Source organism: Myxocyprinus asiaticus, chromosome 10 (genome assembly GCF_019703515.2).
Source record: "Myxocyprinus asiaticus isolate MX2 ecotype Aquarium Trade chromosome 10, UBuf_Myxa_2, whole genome shotgun sequence".
In the NCBI taxonomy this organism is placed as follows: domain Eukaryota; kingdom Metazoa; phylum Chordata; class Actinopteri; order Cypriniformes; family Catostomidae; genus Myxocyprinus; species Myxocyprinus asiaticus.
Genome location: NC_059353.1, coordinates 45,147,295 through 45,169,555, shown reverse-complemented (window position 1 = coordinate 45,169,555; position 22,261 = coordinate 45,147,295). Strand labels below are relative to the sequence as shown.

At 38.9% G+C, this 22,261-nt stretch overlaps 1 protein-coding gene across 1 annotated transcript in view; it reads right to left on the bottom strand.

Annotated features, from left to right (window-relative positions):
* The window catches only part of LOC127447388 (anion exchange protein 3-like), an 86,494-nt gene that overhangs the window by 25,566 nt on the left and 38,667 nt on the right, over positions 1-22,261 (bottom strand). Inside the window, exons 6-11 of the mRNA XM_051709236.1 lie at positions 12,174-12,316; positions 9,250-9,430; positions 6,595-6,730; positions 3,857-4,022; positions 1,214-1,316; positions 178-362 (exon numbers count right to left, since the gene is read on the bottom strand). Of these exons, the coding sequence (XP_051565196.1) occupies positions 178-362; positions 1,214-1,316; positions 3,857-4,022; positions 6,595-6,730; positions 9,250-9,430; positions 12,174-12,316 (914 nt within the window). The remainder of the gene's footprint in view (positions 1-177; positions 363-1,213; positions 1,317-3,856; positions 4,023-6,594; positions 6,731-9,249; positions 9,431-12,173; positions 12,317-22,261) is intronic.

Below are 22,261 nucleotides of genomic sequence, written 5' to 3'. Positions count from 1 at the left end.
CCAAAAAATATGAGCAGACCAAAAGTATAACTTCAGGCCAAGGCATTCTGAAATTCTAGCAATTTGAGCCCTTAATTATTTCTTTGTTTTTTTTTTTAACTCGAGGCAAGATGGCACTGATCCCTCAAAGTTTCATTTCACCATACGGTACTACTGTGTATTTATCTGAAGATGAACCTTATCGGACATGAGGGTGGAGAAGGAGCGTCCAATCTCATGGTAGTCCATGTTGGTCTGGGTGGGGCCCAACAGCACAAAGATGAATCGAACTGGGACAGGGACTTCCAGAACTGACTCCAGCAGCACCGCCTCATTCAGCCGGACGAAGGCCATCACAGGCTGCTCTAGGAACTCCACACACCCTATTATTATATTGAAAACCACACAAATAAGGGTCCAGTGACATATAAATGCACACAGATTTCTCACTTTACAGCAGATGTAACTGATACACCAAAAATCAAACAACATAAAGCATTAAACTTAAGCCTGATGCACACCGAGTGATATATTCAGTCCTTTATGATTGTTGCTGGTAAGACTGTGACCCTACACCCAATGAGATTTTGGGTAAAAGCCAAAGAGACTACACATCATCAATAGACCTTTATGAATATCATATAGAAAATAAAATAAAACATTTTAACTGAACGTCTTTCTCATACACACAGGCACACACATCATCAGCTGTTGTGCTCCTATTGTTTCTTCATTAGAAATAAGAGTCGTAAGAGCTCTCAAAATTTTCTGACGTTATTAAAAAAAAAAAAAAATTACGATTTAGTACAATGTGTACATGGCTTTAGCTTAGCTAATTGTGCCTCAAATAAAGGGCTATTCCCACTTAATGCATCTTTGTGTCTGTCTGCGCTCTTTTTCAATTGTTTTTAGATTTGAACATGCGCTATTTAAACATGACAGACGTTTGACCGTTGTGCCACATCTCGCTGTTTTCTTTCACAGCATCTTGCGCAGGAGCTCTGCCATTTTTAGATGACATGTCAAGTTAAAAAGAACTCAAACTTTTGAAAATGTGTCTCAAGACAACCACATTTTATTCTATTTGTTGCATCACGTCTAGCTTTTTTAGCACAAGAATGCGCTCAGTCTTAAAGACCCCTACGGCATCATTAGAAAGATCTGGTGCGATTACTGAACATCATCTCTGGACCTGAAAGCAACATACGCTGGAATGAAATGGTCTTTAGCTTACCCACTAAGACCACAGTGGCCTCTGCATCCTTGGGAATCTTTGCCAGGAGTTTCATTGATCTGGCGGCAGCATGTCCCTCAACTGGAACCGGGTGGAGGCTTTTCTTTTGTTGACAGAAGAAAATGGTTAGTGCCATTTGAACGTCACACATCAGCCTGAAGCTGTGGCAGGAAAGCTTTGGCAGAAAGCACATGCATAGTTCCCCTCACTCCTTGGCTATATCGGCAAGTGGTTATTGAATATGACTTTATGTTTTGTTCATGTGTTTGGGTGGAGGGGTGTAAGTTTCATGAATTTTAATGAACCATTGTGCCTGTTTTGTATCACCCAGCACAAATCTAAACTTACAGATCCAGGTGACCAAGTAGAAAACCAAAGGGCAGATCACTTTAAATCAATTTAACACAATACGTCTTCATGTTTTATATGGGCTGTTTCAAATTTGCCAACATTGTTAGCCATGGGGAACATTCATTGTTTCAGAGTTTATGTATCATGAGTTTAACTGGCTGCACCTGTAGGCTCACTATTAAGCTTAATCCTGCACATGTGGCAGAGCAGCTTACATGATCCAAGCATTAGCAGTGCTTCGAACTAGGCCAAGATAGAATCTGCAGACGTTTTCTCACATTTTATGCACTCGTGTTGGGGAGAAATGGATTTAAACATGGTAAAAATGTGTTAAATAGAGCTGGGAGTACTATACACTTGTTAATGGCTGAAAACATAATCAAATTAGCTAACAAAAATCTATAAACAGAATTGCAAGGGGCTTGTGTTGCAGAATGTGTAGAACTTTGTGAATGACAGCCATACCAAATCAGCATGCAGATTCCATGGTAGCCTCCCAGCTGAGAAAACAGCTTACATTAGTGTAAGATGGTCCATAGGATGGTTTAAGCTGGTTTAGCTGGTCTCACAGCCTGACAAGTGCTCAAATCCCCTCTAAAAGACCTAACAAGATCAGCAAACCAACTTAAACTTTTTAGGATGGTTTAAGGTGCTTTAGTTGGTCTCCTAGCATGGTCAAGGTGGATTTCAGCTGGTTTAGCTAGTCAGTTAGCTGGTCTCCTAGGCTGATCTGCTAACAACTGCCTGAAACCCCCTATAAAACCTAGACCAGTTTGACCAGATTAGTGACAAGCCAAGACCAGAAAACCACCTAAAGCTGGTTTAGGCTGGTTTAAGATGGTTTAGATGTTCTCCTTCCATGGCCAAGCTGGTTTTTAGCTGGTTTAGCTGGTCAGCTAGCTGGTCTCCTAGGCTGATCTGCTGACCAGTGCCTGAAACTTCCTATAAAACCATCAAACTAGACCAGCTTCACCAGCTTAGTGACCAGTCAAGACTAGCAAACCACATTAAGCTGGTTAAGGCTGGTTAAAGGTGGTTAAGCTGGTCTCCTACTGTGGCCAAGGTGGTTTTGAGCTGGTTTAGCTGGTTAGTTAGCTTGTCTCCTAGACTGATCTGCTGACTAGTGCCTGAAACCCCCTATAAAACCATCAAACTAGACCAGTTTGACCAGCTTAGTAACCAGTCAAAAACAACAAACCACCTCAAGTCAGTTCAGGCTGGTTTAAGATGGTTTAGATGTTCTCCTTCTGTGGCCAGGCTGGTTTTCAGCTGGTTTAGATGGTCAGCTACCTGGTCTTCTAGGTTGATCTGCTGAGCACTGCCTGAAAACCCCATAAGACCATCAAATTAGACCAGCTTGACTAGATTAGTGACCAGCCAAGACTAGCAAACCACCTTAGGCTGGCTTAAGCTAGTTTAGCTGGTCTCACAGCATGGCCGAGCTGTTATTCTAATGGTTAATCTGGTCAGCCAGCTAACCCCTAACCCTACACCTAACTAGCTGACAAGTGCCAAAAGCCCCTCTAAACCATCAAACTAGACCAGCCTGACTAACTTAGAAAACCACCTTAGGCTGGTTTAGCTAGTCTCCCAGTGTGACCAAGTTGGTCTTCATCTGATAAAGTTGATCAGCCAGCTGGTCTCCTAGCCTGAACAGCTGATAAATGCCTGAAAATCCCTCTGAAACCTCTGAAACCGTCATACCAGACCAGCGTGACCAGCGTGGACAGTTAAAACCAGCAAACCACTTTAAGATGCTTTAGCTGTTTGTTTTTTTATGCAGGGCCTTTTATGCAACCCAGTAAACATTCACATCACATACAGTAACATAGGTACAGGCCTCAAAAGCAATGCATCCTTAATGGACCAAGTGGTATTGCAAGAAGGTCAAAGTCTTATTCATTTCAAGACAATTATTGTCATTGATATTAGTTTTCTAGAAGGAAAAAATCTTAAAACAGCCTAAGGTGGTTTGCTGGTCTCCCTTCTTCTGCTGGTGTTGGAGATGTTTTGGGCACTTGTCAACTGGTTAGACCAGCTGGCCGACCAGTTTGGCCTAGCTGGGAGACCAGCTAGACCAGCTCAAACCAGCTAAGACCAGCCAAAAACCTTGGGCTGGTTTAAGATGTTTTTTCCACTGTGACAAGAATCATAACAGGATGGTGTCCCTCATCATAACATGGATGGCATCTACCACTGACCTGTTCCCAATACAACTTGGTGGCCTTTCTTGAAGCCTGGGACCCCTCTACACAATGCACACATGGCAAGAAGCAAGCAACTCACAAACACCTCTTTGTCATGTTCTGCTGCTTTGGTGTCGTGCATCTCCCCGTGGTCCTGGGATACGAGGGGCAGGCTGGTGTCATGAACGTGATTATGGTTGTACCGTAAGCTGCCCAGACTGTTAACAGAGTGGTTCCGATGGAAAAGGCCTTCTTTTTCATCATTGGGGTGACTGGACAAAAAAAAAAAAAAAAGCATATTGTGAAATCTGGAGAGAATTTGTCATGTTAGAATGTTGAATGCTTGATAAGAGTTCTTCTAGAATTTCTTTGGGAAGGAGCTCTGTAGATTCAAAATACCAATAAGAGTTACTTGTTTGGGAATCAGGTTAAACTGGTCGAGGTCATTTTATGTGCACACTAGCATTTAGATAGCCTCAAAGCTAATAGACATGGACTAAAAGCTACTAAATTCCAATTTTGATTTCATGAGGTCTTTAAGAGTTAAGATGTTATGACTTGTTTAATCTGTCAGACCACTTGAATCCATTTGAATCCATTTGTTCTGCTCTGCAAGACAAATATCCTTGCTCTTGTTGATTTAGCTCCACTGGTACATCAATTTCCTTGCTTGTCCCTTTCCAAAAAAGGCAACGTTCCATCTTTGCTTTAAATATTTGCAAAGCAAACACAAAATCCAGCATGTCAAGATATCAAAATCCAAACAGCAAACCAAACCACAATCCCTCTGCACTCCAAGGAAACGTGCCAAAGCAATCAGTAAAAAATGCTCAAGACGACAGAAAAGCTTGATAACATCAAGCAATATTTAAACAGAATACGAGCCTCCAGTCTAAAAATCATCAGCAAGGGCAGTCCAATGAATTTATAAAATCCTTTATTGTTTTTAAACAAGACTTATTACTGTAATTTATGGCATTCATTTGGTGATCTCTGGGAGCTCTGTGTATTCTAAAAAGAAAACTGGCTTAAGATTTCCTGCCCAATTCTGTTACACATGGGCCATTATTTTGTCACCATGACCGTATCCAGCGGTTGATATTGGTCTGCTCATTTGGTCTCATTTGAGGTACAATTCAGCCAAACTGCTCATTGAAATGTTCACAAACACATGAGGAAAACAAAGAGACAAGGTGTGACACTGAGAAAGGATTTAATTTAAGAACATTACCAAAAACAATAAAAAAGGATTGAGTAACAAATGGCTTAACTTATAGAGCAACTTGTTGTATTTTTTCCATATTAAAAAGAAATGTTTTGACTCATTTGACACATTTTCTATTGGAAAGCAGCATTTAAGGTGATGGGAAAAGCTGTAGATTTAATCACCAATGACTAGTGTGTCCTCCAACTAATTTTAAGTAAACTCTTCATCGTGTGTGTGTGTGTGTGTGTGTGTGTGTGTGTGTGTGTGTGTTTAGGCAGTAAACTCCTCTAGTTGACCAACATTCTGCATCTCTGAGCAGATCAAATGTCCCTTGACCGATATTAAGGAGCCACAAGAGAGAACAACTGGTTTTTAAAGGAATTGTTCATCCAAAAATGAAAACTTTATTTACTCACCCTTCTTCTGTGAAACACAAAATGAGTGTATGCAAAACAATCTCTTGACATTAGACTCTTGACATCTCCTTTTGTGATTAAAACAAGAAAGATTTTACTTTTAATGAACATATATGAACATGACATCTGTCATATTTCTACCCTTTTTACGGTATTAATTTAAAAGAAACACTCACTTTAAAAAGGCACTGCTTCATTTACAAACAGTAAGGGTTGGGAATCCAGAGCCAGTTCTTATTAAGAACTGATGCTGCTTCTTTAAATATTGGAACTGGATGATTTTCATTATGATTGATTCTGTTAATGGTTCTGGAGCTACTGCATGACAATAAGTGCATATCTTATTTTCTGACACCTGTGTATGTGAATAAACATTCAACTTTTTAGTGTGTTATTAAAATTTTTCTTGCAATTTTGAAGACACCTTTTCATGGTATATACGCAACTTTGCACCTGTACACATGACATCCAAAAACAAAACTGAAATCCAAAGTATGGGTTAAATAATTAAATTCTGTATGATTCCCAACCCTACAAACTGTTAATACAGTCTACTTTTCGGAGAAGGCCTTGCAATGTTAATTGTGTTAGCAGCACTCTTGTAGAGTACCGTTCTGACATCAGAGCATGATCCAGTGAAGGAGCAGAGCTTAAAAAACCACACACAGCACTTTACAAACCTTTATAAAAGACAAGAAGGCCCAAAGCCCCCTCTGAGCCTTGCTAAATACAAATTCGACTACCTTAAAATAGCTTAAATAACTTAAAACGGCTCTAACTTCAAACAACATAAAGAAAACACAATTTAGTGAATCAGTTAAAGGAATAGTTCACCCAAAATTAAAACTGTCATCATTTATCCTCAGCTTGTACATTCTGCCTAACATCTTATTTTGTTTCATGGAAGAAATAAATTAATATGGGGTTAGGAGTGAGTAAATGTTGACAACAATGTCCATTTTTGGGTAAACTATTCTTTTAAACATGCGTTTGAGAGTCCATTCAAAGGCCATGCAGCTGTGATAGCACCATGCCATTTAAAACCCCAGCAAGCATGGTGCTCTGTCATAAAAAAGCCTATTTGTTATGTAATTACAGCCCTTCAATTAGCAGGAAACCAATGGAGGCAGCTGTTGTGACAAAAGACATTGGCATCTAGGTCCACAGCAGAGAGAATCAATATGAGCCTTGTTTGGAGTATTGATGCGTGACCTCACTAACCTGTGTTTTACCAGCAGGGCTCGCAGCACGTTGGCTCGATCTTCAGCTCTGATCTGGTCCGAGATTATCATGGTTTCGACCAGCAAGTGGGCGATACCAGGCAGTGTAGTTTGATCCAGGTCAAGCATTATGGCACCTGCATAGCAGAACACAAACTTTGGTCATGAACAGAAACATGTTTGCAAATATGCAGCATATATTAATATAGACTCACTGAGCACTTTATTAGGAACACTATGGACCTAATAAAGTGCCAGATGTGGTCTTCTGCTGTTGTAGCCCAGCAGCCACAAGGTTCAATATGTTGTGCATTCTGAGATGCTATTCTGCTCCCTACAATTGTACAGAGTGGTTATCTGAGTTACCATAGCCTTTCTGTCAGCTCAAACCAGTCTGGCCATTCTCTGTTGACCTCTCTCATCAACAAGACGTTTCCGTCCGCAGAACTGCTGCTCACTGGATGTTTTTTGTTTTGTTTTTTTTCTCTGTGAAGGTGTTCGTTTGGTGATATTTCATTCCTGAAAATCTTGACCTAGCAGAACTGTCCTAGTTGAAGAGCATTGATAAATGGTTAAAACTATGGCCACATCCACACTAATCTGTATTTGTTTGAAAACGCATTTTCAAATTCCTAACATTGTCGTTTTTCAAAGTATGTGGTAATAGAGAGGGTTTTCGAAATGGAAGTAAATGGGGCTAGTCCATAAATGTTGAAATACGCACTCTTTTAAAAGTATAGCCCCAAGACGTAAACATTATTCATATTAACATGGTTGTAGAGAGATAAAATAAGCAAATTACAGCTATTGCTGCATTTAACAGATCAAAGGGTTTACCTGCGACAACAAAGATATAATATTGGATATACAGTAACTTTACACATATATGGTTAGTAAGCTATTTTATCACACTAAAATCTTGTTAAGACGTACAATGTTCACGTATTGTGGCAATACTTTTGAAACTGTGTATTTTAATGCTTATGGACTGGCCCATTCATTTCCATTGTAAATGCCTTTGAGTAACTCAGATTTGTGTTTTTTTCTTTCTTTTTTTTTTTTTTGTGGTAATCAACATTATACCACAAATTCTGTCGATTGAGCTTAAGTTGTACTGAACCTGGACCCATCCTTTAAGGCTTCTGCAGAATAATAATGCAGAAGGGACCTAATTCTAAATTGTGGGACATTTCAAAAGATATTTTCTATGCCACAATTTAAATCATCTCTAATGTGGAAAAATAAATCTGGTTCCGATTGGGTTATTTACTAACAAAACAATTACCACAGGATTAGCATGGTTTCCTAGCATAGTAGTAATATCATTTACATTTATGCAGTAAGCAGATGCTTATCCAAAGCGACTCAAAGTACACATTTTATCAGTATGTGTGTTCACTTGGAATCGAACCCATGACCTTGGGGTTGATAGTGCCATGTAGCACCAATGCAGCTGCAAAAACATTAACATTCAGGAACATATCATGGTATTCTAATACAGTATAATGCATTGAAGAATCTTAGAGTTCCAGGTAAACACCATATAGGAAAATCATTCACTTCCAATGCTATATATCAAAGTACCAGTGGTATTAGGGCTGGGCAGTATAATGGTATATGCCATGTGACAGTATAAATGCGTCAACAGGTAAAAATTTTGCTATACTGTTTTTACCATGGTAGATGTATCTGGATTATATATATATATATATATATATATATATATATATATATATATATATATATATATATATATATATATATATATATATATATACATATATACATATATATGACTGTATCCATTGTACTAACATTCTTGCTAACATTCTTCCTTAAAAAAAATAAAAGAAATCTAAAATGTACAACTGGCAGGAGTGCACTGGTATAGTGTGTACACCAGGCAGACAAATAATCAAAGCATGTAAAAAATCATTGCATTTATTCATGTTTTATATCTGGGGTCAGATCTTCTATATCTCTAAGACCCCAAACATTAGTAATGTAATAACCATTTAGTAGTAATGCAACCAAGATGGTTGGAGTGTGTTATCAAGTTTAAATTTGGTTTATTATCCATTCTCAAAAGATTAGAAAAAGGGATGAATTATCAACCAGATACTTCAATGTTTAAGTGATAATTCGCCCAAAAATGAAAATCATTTATTCCCCTTCATGTTGTTCCAAACCCATTTGACTTTCTTTCTACTGTGGAACACAAAAGGAGACAATAGGCTAAATGTCAGCCTCAGTCACCATTCACTTTCATTGCATGTTTTGTGAATAAGGCTAATATTTTGAATAAGTGAATAAGGCTAATATTTTGCTTAAAAACATCTTTTGTGTTCCACTGAAGAAAGAAATATGGGTTTGGAACAAAATAAGGGTGAGTAAATAATGATAGAATTATTGTTTTTGGGTGAACTTGCAAGCTATATTATATTTTTCTCTCAGACCCCAAAAAGAACAAGGGGCTGAAATCCATTCCACAAAATATGTGCAGTGCAAATCAGGCACTAGAGATTTATGTAATACAGATTTTGCCATCAATGTCTGAACTAGAAATGTGTGTGGATTTCAGGATTGGACTGGGATTTCAGGCACTCGACACTTTCTAAGTGCCCATCAGTGGGCTGGCAGAGCTGTTGGCTCTCACCATGTGTGATGGTTTTGCGGAGCTCCAGGAGACTACGAAAGGACAGTGAGGCCACATGCGGTTTACCCCAGCGATCCGTCTCCTCCTCCACATCCTCCTCAAACTTGATCCAACGCGCCGTCTCCTTCCAGCGCATCTCCTGGTTCTTATCCATGATCAGCTCATTGAGCTCCACAAACACCTAGAGAGAGAGAACAGTGTCAGATGCACATCATAAAACACTTTAATGAATCGCAACCAAAGTCACTTTAAGGCAAGTCAGTCCAATCGGCGGCCATCTTGGTAACGTCACCGGGCAGCTATTTTTAATTTAGGCAATACAGAGGAAATTTCATTGCTCAGAAGTTGCTTTTATGTAGCTCATGATACTTAAAGGAATAGTTCACCCAAAAATGAAAATTCTCTCATCATTTACTCACCCTCATGCCATCCCAGATATGGTATGTCTTTCTTCCGTCTGCTGAACACAAACGAAGATTTTTAGAAGAATGTCTCAGCTCTGTAGGTCCAAACAATGCAAGTCAATGGGTACCAAAAATGTTAAGCTCCAAAAGCACATAAAGGCATCATAGAAGTAATTCATACAACTCCAATGGTTAAATCCATGTCTTCAGAAGTGATATGATAGGTGTGGGTAAGAATCAATATTTATTGTAAGTCTTAAACTTGGATCAATATTTAAGTCTTTTTTTTACTATAAATCTCCACTTCAAATCAAATCAAATCACTTTTATTGTCACACAACCATATGCACAAGTGCAACAGTGGGTGAAAGTCTTGGGTGCAGTTCCGAGCAACATAGCAGTCATGACAGTTAATCTACAATAAACATCACATTTACACAACACAATTTACATATCTAATATACACATAATTACACAACACAATAATAATAATATACAATGTACAGTATACAATACACACAATATAGAACACACATACACATAATATAGAATACACATATAATAAAAATAGTATATATAGTATATATAAAATATACAGTAAGTTGTATTGTACTGTATTGACATTCAGGCTGTCGGTTGATAGTCAGTTGCCAGTGTGTTGTTAAGAGAGAATATAATTTATGACAGTGAGATAATAAGATTAATAAAGTGCAGTGCTGATGTATGTTGATCGTGAGAGATCAAGAGTTAAAAAGTCTGATTGCTTGGGGGAAGAAGCTGTCATGAAGTTGGCTGGTGCGGGTCCTGATGCTGCGATACCGCCAGTCAGGATGCTCTCTACAGTGCTGGTGTAGAACTGTGTGAGGATGTGGCGGTTCATTCCAAACTTCCTAAGCCGTCTCAGGAAGAAGAGGCGCTGATGAGCCTTCTTCACAATGGCCTCAGTGTGGATGGACCATGTGAGTTCCTCTGTGATGTGGACACCAAGGAACTTGAAGCTGCTGACTCTGTCCACCGGTGCTCCACTGATGGTGATGGGGCTGTGTTCTCTGTCTTTTCTCCTGAAGTCCACCACAAGCTCCTTGGTCTTGCTGACACTGAGGGAGAGGTTGTGCTCCTGACACCAGCATGTCAGAGTGTGCACCTCCTCTCTGTAGGACCTACCACCGTCGTATCATCAGCAAACGTAATGATGGCATTGGAGCTGTGTGTTGCCACACAGTCATGTGTGTACAGGGAATGCAGCAGTGGGCTGAGAATACAGCCCTGCGGGGCTACAGTGTTGAGGGTCAGTGATGAGGAGATGTTGCTGCCAATTCTAACCACCTGGCGTCTGCCTGACAGGAAGTCCAGGATCCAGCTGCACAGCGAGCTGTTTAAGCCCAGAGCCCAGAGTTTCTCATCAAGCTTGGAGGGCACTATGGTGTTGAATGCTGAGCTGTAGTCTACAAACAGCATTCTCAAATAAGTGTTCCTTTTTTCCAGGTGGGGGAGAGCAGTGTGTAGTGTAGATGCAATGGCATCATCAGTGGAGCAGTTGTTGCGGTAAGCAAACTGCAATGGGTCCAGTGAGGGAGGCAGCCCAGAGCAGATGTAATCTCTGATTAGTCTCTCAAAGCATTTGCTGATGATGGGGGTCAGAGCAACAGGATGCCAGTCATTTAAGCAAGTGATTTTGGATTGCTTTGGTACAGGCACAATGGTGGATGTTTTGAAGCCACCATTGTGCCTGTACCAAAGTAATCCTTTCACTTCCACATTCTTCTTTTGTTTTTGGCGATTCACATTCTTTGTGCATATCGCCACCTACTGAGCAGGTGGGGAAATTGATAGTAAAAAAAGACTTAAATATTGATCTGTTCTCACCCACACCAATTGCATCACTTCTGGAGACATGGATTTAACCACTAGAGTTGTAGGGATTACTTTTATGCTGCCTTTATGTGCTTTTTTGAGCTTAAAAGTTTTGGACCCTGTTGACTTGCACTGTATGACCTACAAAGCTGAGATAGTCAAATTAAATCTTCATTTGTGTTCAGCAGAAGAAAGAAAGTCGTACACATCTGGAATGGCATGAAAGGTGAGTAAATGATAAGAGCATTTTCATTTTTGGGTAAACTATTCCTTTAACGGAGCTATGTTTCATTTAAGCATCAGTAAGGAATGAGGAATAAAATAGACACAAATGAGTTATGGCTGTGACTTTAAAGTTTAGGATTTTCACAAAGTTCATGACTTTAACGCTGTTTTTTGTACAGCCAGTCACAGACTGACACTGCTGTGCAATTATTTGAGGGAGTTATTCAGCGCTGGTCTATTCTTGTAGAATCATATATTTTAAATAATCCCACACCTAAGTGACATAAAAACCAAACAAACTGTGATTGGTCACTCTACATGTCGGTCAGATGGTCTGTTCCTGTCTAAGTGGGTGGTTCTAGGCCAGAATAAGCTGCTATGTGGACCAGAATTTTCATTATGATGATAGTCTGGCTAGGTCTATAGACTCTCGGCTCTCACCTCATGGTTTTTCTTCTCCAACCTCTTTCTCCTCTTCAGACTCGACAGAGGTGGAGAGCTATTACTGGTTCGTGGAAGCTGACAACGTGAAGATTTCTTGACCAAGTGACGTCTAACCCCAGGATTGTCCTCAAAACGGTGACCTTGAAAAGTAAAAGAAAGGAGAAAAGGTGAGGTAAACAAACTGAAAAGAACTGTGAGTTTTCTAAAAGGGTGTGCCAGGTTTTTTCATTTTTTTTAGCATTATTAAAATGAACAGATTTCAACATATTTCTTTTTGTTACATGAAAGTCACTTTAAAACTGATTAGAAACATTTTTAACCAGGCATTCATCATTTATTTTTGTACATTTCAAATGCCTTTTATAAACTCAGCAAAAAAAGAAACGTCCCTTTTTCAGGACACTGTATTTTAAAGATAATTTTGTAAAAATCCAAATAACTTCACAGATCTTTATTGTAAAGGGTTTAAACAATGTTTTCCATGCTTGTTCAATGAACCATAAACAATTAATGAACATGCGCCTGTGGAACGGTCATTACGACACTAACAGCTTACAGACGGTAGGCAATTAAGGTCACAGTTATAAAAACTTAGGAAACTAAAGAGACCTTTCTACTGACAATGAAAAACACCAAAAGAAAAATGCCCAGGGTCCCTGCTTATCTGTGTGAACGTGCCTTAGGCATGCTGCATGGAGGCATGAGGACTGCAGATGTGGCCAGGGCAATAAATTGCAATGTCCGTACTATGAGATGCCTAAGACAGCACTACAGGGAGACAGGAAGGACAGCTGATCATCCTCGCAGTGGCAGACCACATGTAACAACACCTGCACAGGATCGGTACATCTGAATATCACACCTGCGGGACAGGTACAGGATGGCAACAACAGCTGCCTGAGTTATACCAGGAATGCACAATCACTCCAGCAGTGCTCAGACTCTCTGCAATAGGCCGAGAGAGGCTGGACTGAGGGCTTGTAGGCCTGTTGTAAGGTAGGTCCTTACCAGACATCACCAGCAACAATGTCGCTTATGGGCACAAACCCACCTTAGCTGGACCAGACAGGACTGGCAAAAAGTGATCTTCACTGACGAGTTGCGGTTTTGTCTCACCAGGGGTGATGGTCGGACTTGCGTTTATCATCGAAGGAATGAGCGTTACACCGAGGCCTGTAATCTGGAGCGGGATCGATTTGGAGGTGAAGTGTCCGTCATGGTCTGGGGCGGTGTGTCACAGCATCATCGGACTGAGCTTGTTGTCACTGCAGGCAATCTCAACGCTGTGCGTTACAGGGAAGACATACTCCTCCCTCATGTGATACCCTTCCTGCAGGCTCATCCTGACATGACCCTCCAGCATGACAATGCCACCAGCCATACTGCTTGTTCTGTGCGTGATTTCCTGCAAGACAGGAATGTCAGTGTTCTGCTATGGCCAGCTAAGAGCCCGGATCTCAATACCATTGAGCACGTCTGGGACCTGTTGGATCAGAGGGTGAGGGCTAGGGCCATTCCCCCCAGAAATGTCCGGGAACTTGCAAGTGCCTTGGTGGAAGAGTGGGGTAACATCTCACAGTAAGAACTGGCAAATCTGGTGCAGTCCATGAGGAGGAGATGCACTGCAGTACTTAATGCAGCTGGTGGCCACACCAGATACTGTCTGTTAATTTTGGGGGGATCCCCCCTTTGTTCAAGGACACATTATTCCATTTCTGTTAGTCACACGTCTGTGAAACTTGTTCAGTTTATGTCTTAGTTGTTTAATCTTTTTATGTTCATACAAATATTTACACATGTTAAGTTTGCTGAAAATAAAAGCAGTTGAAAGTGAGAGGATGTTTCTTTTTTTGCTGAGTTTATATAGATTTTTCCATATTAGCATTGGTCCCAGACCAAGACTTTCAATATAAAACTATGAAAATCAATTATAAAAATATTAAATTTTTAAAACAAAGAGTGAAATAAACAAACCATTTCAATATTTATTGTGTGAAAGTTTCTATCAATTTTTCAAAAACTATGAGTGTCTCACGGTTGTGATGTCATTTCCATCGCATCAAATTTGTTTTGCTCCTAATAAATTTGTATTTATTAACCAAGTCGACAAAAGTGTCAGTGAAGGGTATGCTTGAGATGAAATATATGAGACAAGTGACGTATGAAGAAAACCTGAAATCAAGGTAAACTTGTGAGCAGAATATTTTTATTGGGCGTCATTTCCAATCAACCGGCAATTTTGCAAATTACGCAAAAGTGTATAAATAGTATTTAATTGTGTGTATTTTGGAAACACAAAATGTTAGTTGTGAAATTTGCATGACAAAGGAGTCAGCTATTTTATTACAAAAATGCTAAAATTGTAATTTCCATCTGCGTCATTCCCACCACATAATTCTATTAAGCACAATACAGAATTTTAGATGTGCTAGAAATGACACTGTGGTGGGAATTTTCATGACAATCAGAGAAAAAAACTAAAATGTCATAAATCTTCTGTGATGCATCTACGTTCTCCTTTGGGAACAAATGAAATAAATTAGTGAGAGTGTGAAATTTTTTTTAACAAGAATTTAAGTTAAGCCCACAGTGCTAAATGCAACCAAAGTTGAAAAAATGCCCCAAAATAGCTTGAAATGAAATCAAACACATTGATCTGGTAGAGGTTTGAGCAAAAATCAGGCCCAAAAAAGAAAAAAGAAAAAACAATTCTGAAACAATCTCAGCTTAGTGCAAATAAGAGGCAAAAATACGTAGTTTGAATGCTAAAGGCCACAGGCCATTCCAAAAAAACATGGCTATGATTTAATATTGTATCATTTCAGCATACAACCTGAGGTTTTTATTGAATTTGGAATAATTGTAGGGGTGGTTTATGAAAAGCCCTCTCTCTCCAGCTGTTTTGAGTGCCAAGCAAAAGGCCAGGACTCTCCCAAGGGTTGGGGGCTGCCAGGACGCCGTAGGCCTCAGCTGGTTTGTGTTGTCCCAGTAGTCCTGGGATGCTCAGTAAACAAAGTACATTTTTCTTTGCCGTTCTCCCCAAGCTACACTCTTTCTCCTCATGCCTCAAAATCCCCCCTCATAAAAAAAAAAAAAACAAAAAAAAAAAACAAGGCTCTGCATAATTTTTAAGTCCACACGCTCAAATGCTGGGCCTTTCTTCCTCGGGTTTGGAGTTAACAATATTGCTGGCCATGCCTTTTGGCTGTACTTTGGTTGTGCTTTTCATGGCAGGAAAGCAAAACTCCTGGTGAACAACAAAACAGCCAAGTTTTCATTAAAACACCAGAGGGTGAATCAAATTCAGGCTGCAAGTGTGTGTTTGACTCATAAAAGTGTTGATTTTGAATCTCAAGTGAAACATTTGATCTCTTCTCCATTATTGTTTAGAGAATTACCTCTAGAACATTTGAACACCTCTAGACACACTCTGAAAATGATCCATTCAGTCATTTAATGAATATACCTCTTCTGTTTTCAGTTTCTGAATTAGAATTTAGATTTTTTTTATTATTATTATTATTATTATTTTTTAATACATTTCTTACAGTCACAATAGTAAGAGTGTAAAGAAAAAATAAAATAAAAAGGCACACATTTCTGGAAGACTATATTAACCAGTTTGGCAAATAATGTTTATTTTTCTTACCCTATTGGGATTTTTTCCCCCCTCCTTTTCTTTTGTTCTTCTTTTAAGCATAAATTAAAAAAAAAAAATAGTGATGTTTATGCTTAAAACAATAACTAAACATTTTGCCAGTGGGATAAGAAAAATAAACTTAAAGATATATTCTCAGAAAACAAGTAACACTTTACAATAAGGTTGTATCATTAATGTTAGTTACTAAGTTAAACTATATTAATTAACAATAACTAACAATGACAACACTTTTAAAGCACATATTAATCTTGGTTAATGTTAATTTCAACATATATATGATTACACTTTTAAAAATAAACGTTTTCTAACCTAACTTATCTAGTAGTAAAAGGTAACATTAGTTAATGCATTATGAACTAACATTAACTAACCATAAACAATTCTATTTTCTCAGTAAACGTTAACCAAGATTAAGAAACGCTGTAATAAAATTGTTTTCATTGTTAGTTCATGATACCTAATGCATTCAATAATGTTAACAAACAGAAATTTATTGTAAAGTGTTACCAACAAAGTTTTAAATCTTTGTTTCTTCTTTTAAGGATGTTTAGATCTTTTTACTGGAAAACAAGACAAAATACATTTGTCATTAACTGGAATTTGTTTGTATTTTAGTCAAAGTATTATGACACAGTTTGTGTGTGTATCTGAATATGGCACTGAGACAGAGAGATAAGATGGAAATTGATCTGGACTAGACTGTCTTTCCCTGAGGGATAGCAGAGAGACATAGAAAAGTCTTGGGGGAAACTCTGATAAACAGTCTACACAAAGACAAAAGCATCAAGCCCCAGGATCTTACTGTTTTATCAAAATACAAATAGGCCTTTGCTAAATCCACTATATTGTCTGAACTCTCTGTTTGCTTACTGGAATTGCAAAAAGAACCACATCTACGGTAATCTTTTCACATTAAATGTGTGCTATTTTGTGTCTGTCCAAGACAATGTTTGTGAGAATTGCACTAGTCGGTGAATGGTCCCGTTTACACCTAGTATTAACACCCATCTCAGGTAATCCACTCACAACTGGTCAGACGAGATTGATTTCTGATTTTAAGACTATATACAGGACATTGCTTTAGTGCCATGGTCAGGGGCGGACTGGGAAGAGAAATCGGCCCTGGATTTTACATGGAAACTGGCCCAATAATTGCTGTCCTTTTCCGAATATTGCGGTGGCGTTTTGCGGCCCTCTTCAGCCTGTCGCGGCCCGTTCGGCATAACGCGGCAGCCTGTTACAGCTTATTGCGGCCTGTTCGGCCCCTTTTCACGGCCGGCCCACTGGGAAAAGTCTTGGTTCTCCCTATGGCCAATCCGCCCCTGGCCACGGTACTCAACAGGCGGCCCAACCATTTTTTTGTGGCCCGCGTCATGTTGTCATCACAAAAAATTATTGAATGTCAATGAATTTTGAGGTGTACATTTTCTAGAGCATTTTCGGTAATTCTCAGTTTTGATAAGCTGCTGAACCATTATAGAGGAAAAGAAATGGCAAACGGATAAAAATAATGAATTAAACTACAATCCGTGAATATAAATCTGATTATAAGCCACTTTATATAACATGAGTGTGGGGTCGGTCTATACTCATGCGTTGATAATAGTTGGTGTGCGCTCTGAGTCACTTTAAACATGCATGCGCCGAGTCTCTCTTACACACCTGCTCGACACTGCCGTAGCACGAATCATCCGAGTATTGGGTGACAAACGACTCAGTGATATATGCTCATCGTGAACAGTAATAACAGAAAAAAAGGCTAATCCTGCAATAATGGAGTTGAGACATCTTCTCCCAAATGCTTAATTTTTTGTGATTTGCATTACTTACCTAAAATAACTCTGAAAAGAGGGTAATAGATAATGAAGTGCTTTTGGTGCTAATACTGGATATAAATGTCTTTTTTTGAGGGCACTGTATCTCTGGTGTGTGTGTGTCTGTGTGTGTGTGTGTGTGTGGTTTACGAGGACATTTTTTTAGGTTACAAATTCAAATCGCTTGAATGCGTTTTTTTTTTTAATGTAAAAATGCAGAACGTTTTTTGTGAGGGTTAGGTTTAGGGGTAGGGTTAGGGTTAGGGGATAGAATCTATAGTTCGTACAGTATCAAAATCATTATGTCTATGGAGAGTCCTCATAAGGATAGCCGCACCAATATATGTGGTGTGTGTGTGTGTGTGTGTATACGTGGGTGGGTGCGTGCATGCGTGTATGTTTATGACAATCTTTGACAGTGACAACAGATCAGATCATCATCTTTCTATATGGCAAAACATGTTGACATTGTCATTTTGTAAAGTGGTGCATTTCACAGCAGTATATGGCTTGTAAATGTGTGGCTATTTTAAAACAAACAAAAAACATATTGGCCCATATATTATCTTTATAATAATAATTTTTTAAAGAACCACACTTTTACAAGAATTGCTATAAATCTATATATGTTTTATTTTACTTGTGTTAATTACATGTGTCCATGATGTTTTAAATAGCATATAGCATAGTCTGCTCACCTCATTAACAAAGTAGTTAAAATATGTTTTAATACAAAAAAAATGGGTGCGGCCTTCAAGGCTAAAGGGATCCTGCTTTCCGACCCCCCGGATTTCCAAAGTTGAGTACCCCTGCTTTAGTGTGTTACTACATGTTGACAAATTGCAAAGCACAAAAAGTTTCAAAAACACATACAAATTTTAGGCCACATCCACACTAATCCGTTTTCAGCTTTCTAAAGGTGCTGTCACATTTACCTTCACACTGCGTTGACCAATAGGAAGTTGCTTGGTTTGGCAGTGACCTCTGTGTGGGCGGTGCTTCATACAGTGATACACTGAATATTCAGTATGGACAAGGCTATAATTTTAGTAGCAGGTTTCTTTTTAACTTCACTCTCATAGAGTATAAAGTGCAGCATTAAAAAGAGGCTGCTTGGCAATGAGTTTTTTGCTGGTTTTACATGCACTCCACATCCCCCCATGCCTTTGGCACAAGCGGAATTTCGCCGTGCAAAGGTAAATGTGACCGTGCCTTAACGTCATTGTTTTCAAAGTATGTGGTACTAGAGAGCGTTTGTAAAAATCTAAATTTTCAGTGGAGAAAACCACGGTCCTAGTGTGGATGAGAGGCATAAACGTAGCAAAATGAATGCATTTTCAAACGAAAACATATTAGGGTGGATGTGGCCTTAAGCTCATCACAAACATGACATTTCTAGCGGAACGCTGATTGTTTTTTAGTGCAGCTACTATTTTAACTAAAGTTCTGGGCCCATATTCACAAAGATTTTTATCTTACACTAGGAGTTCTCCAAAGAGTTCCTAGTTAAGAGTTTTTGCTTAAAACTTATTCACAAAACTGCTAAGAGCAAGTTTTACTAAGGAAATCTTAAGATAAGAGTGAGGTAGAGTTGACCTCGTTGCTATGGATGACATCACGTTTTAAGAGCGTGCTCTTTTAAATCGCCCTCAGAGTTGTCAAAACCTTTATCTCTGGTGTAATCTATTGGGTTGTTTTTATTTGTGTGAGAGGTAACAGCATAGTTTACAATAATGAAAACAACCTTGCGATACCTTTTTTAAAAGGTAAATTGCAACATTATAATATTTATAATATTATATTTTTTAAAATACATCGACTCAATTGTGATTCAGATGATACCTTTTTAAATGGTCAATGTCATAAATATATTGTAATATATTGTTTTTAATGTGGATTGACGACAGCAGCCATGCTTTTGGATCGAGTCACTCTTAAGGATTTAGAAGTCCTCTGGACGATTTCTAAGCTGTGGGTTTAGGAGCTAATTTTAGCGTTAAAATGCTTCGTAAATTACTCTTAGATTAAAATTTTACGAGTCCTAAAATTAGACACGCCCCTAATTTTTAAGAGTTGCTCCTAAATTTCCACATTAGGAGCTACTTTTAGCCTTAAGATGTTTTGTGAATACGGGCCCTGATTTATATTTGTCGGTTTGAATGTTCCCTGGATAAAGAACCCATGCCCTTGGCATTGTTAGTGCCATGCTCTATGAGTTGAGCTACAGAAAAAAATACTGACACTACAAATGCGATTCTGACTACCCCCAGATTACATCACAAAACATTTGGGACTCTATTTATTGCGGTCTATTTGTGATTGGACCACCAGAGACGGATGATAATACCAGGTCAAAACAAGGCCAATGTGGAAATAACACATAATAGTGGTATGCCTGAATGAAGTACTGTCTGAGGTGACTCTATCCTGAGATAAGTGTGTATGTGTAGGTGTCAAAAGGGAGGAAATAGGAACTTTAAAAGCCATTCACTCAAACACACACATCACTGGAGGTCATGAAATGTTTCATATCAACGATACGATTTACAAGGACTTAGTTTGACAATAATTAGCTTGTACGTCCCAACAGGATCAATAAAAACGGCTCTGTTTAAAATTCCCAGCAATCAATTTCCAATGCGAGCAATTGTATTGTGAGTGGAGTGCACTTTTACAATGGCATAACCACAGTCATGTAAAGGGAAAAACCTATTATATTTTATCAAGTGCTGCCTTTTGCAAACTCTAGTTTAAAGATGCAGAAAAGTTGAGGCTTTTTGCTATTAAGTCCCTTAAACTAAATGGCACATAATTCTCAAAGAGAGACAATGGCAAAATTCTGTTGAAAATGATGTAAGTGTGAAGCAAAATGTTCCTGTGAAACATTTTGTGATCTACAAAACTAAGGTGGCTGGAAAATATTACAGTTGATCTCACTTCCAACTTTCTACAGTAAGTACACTTACGAATGGGTTCGGTTGGGGAGCCAAGGTGTGAGTGGATGGACTCCAGAAGATCATAATCATCAAAATCCAGCACAAATTCTTCAAAGTCCTCAAAACCATCCATGGCAAAACTCCCTAGTGGGTTCTCCTGATCCCCATAATCCCCTTTTCCAATGTCCTCATCGGGGCATCCATCCCCTGAGGTGTTCCTCTTTTTCTCCTTCCTTACTTCTGTCATCTCCACACCTGATACCGTCGGATCATCCAGGATGTCACCCTCTTCCACGCCACAATTTTGTACCTTCTTCTGTTACCCAGCACAACTCAAACAACACACATGCAGAGTATTGCAAAATGAGTTTGTGTCTCAACCCAGACAGATTACAGTCCAGTCTTCTGTGTTTTAGAAGTGGGTCCAGGAAGAAAAGTTTTCCAGAACAATGGAACAAGAAGGAATCTTGCAAACAATCGAGATTGCAATCAAATTCTGTTAAAGAATTATTTACAAAAAGAAAATTCTCTGTAGTTGGGTTCTCAATCCACAGAGTGTTGTAAGATCCACCTGAACAACTGATGAGAAAACAGTTTTTCGCCTCAGGGTTTCCGAGTGGATTCGAGTCCTACAGGATGTGTCCTTCCATATGCAAGCAAACAGCAGGGAACACTGCAGTTGGAAATGTTGATACATCTGATCTACTTTTTAGGTCTCGCACTAATCTATTGGCTGCCTCTCTGGTTTCCATGACGTTGTTGATTGATCCTGCTGTATGAGGGACAGCAACGCGGTATTGTGGTCTGGGCCTGGGATAAATCACTGGCCCAGAACTCGTTACACCACCTTAACAGTCAGCACAGGTGAAACCTTCATCTGAAACAACAGCAATGCTGGCACACATTGCACAGCCCTGTCTCCACATGACTGATCTCCATGGAAACCACGGCTGCTTCTAGAACTCTACCCTGTCTCATTTTCAGTGGTTACCTGCCCAGTGCTAAGCCACTTACTATCCTGATTGCATTAAGAAAGAATGATATTTATCCAATGGTCTGGAATTTTGTAAATGTTTTTTTATTAAATGAATGTCTTATTGCTCAGAGGTCGCTCTTTCATAGCTCAGAAGACTAAATTAAGCTCTCAGATATGTTTCATTTAGGCATCAACCTTGTCTGATATGTTTTTCTCAAAACTCATTAGAAGAAATAAAAATAGGCTTACATGACTTAAGCAAAAGTCTTAATTTGCTCTCCATTTAATCTCATTTATGACTACAGGTAGGAGAACCGATTGAGACATTGTTGAGATGACTTCTAAAACTGGAAAAAATGGAGAAGCACAACTTGAGAAAGTCTCAGTTTGCTCACCATTTAATCTAATTTATGTCTAGGAGAAACGATTGAGGCATTGTTAAGATCACTTCTAAAACTCTAGAGGAGATACATGTGAGATTACTTGGGTCTTTTTCTAAGGGGAAGAAGGAAAAAACGACTCAGAAGCAGAAGACTTCAGCAAAAGTCTCAGTTTGATCTCCATTTAATCTCATTGCTATCAAGGAGAAATAGAGACATTTTTGAGATCACTTCTGGAACTCTAGAGGAGACACATGTGAGATTACTTGGGACTTTTTCTGATAGAAAAAAAGAGAAGCAGGGGACTTCAGCAAAAGT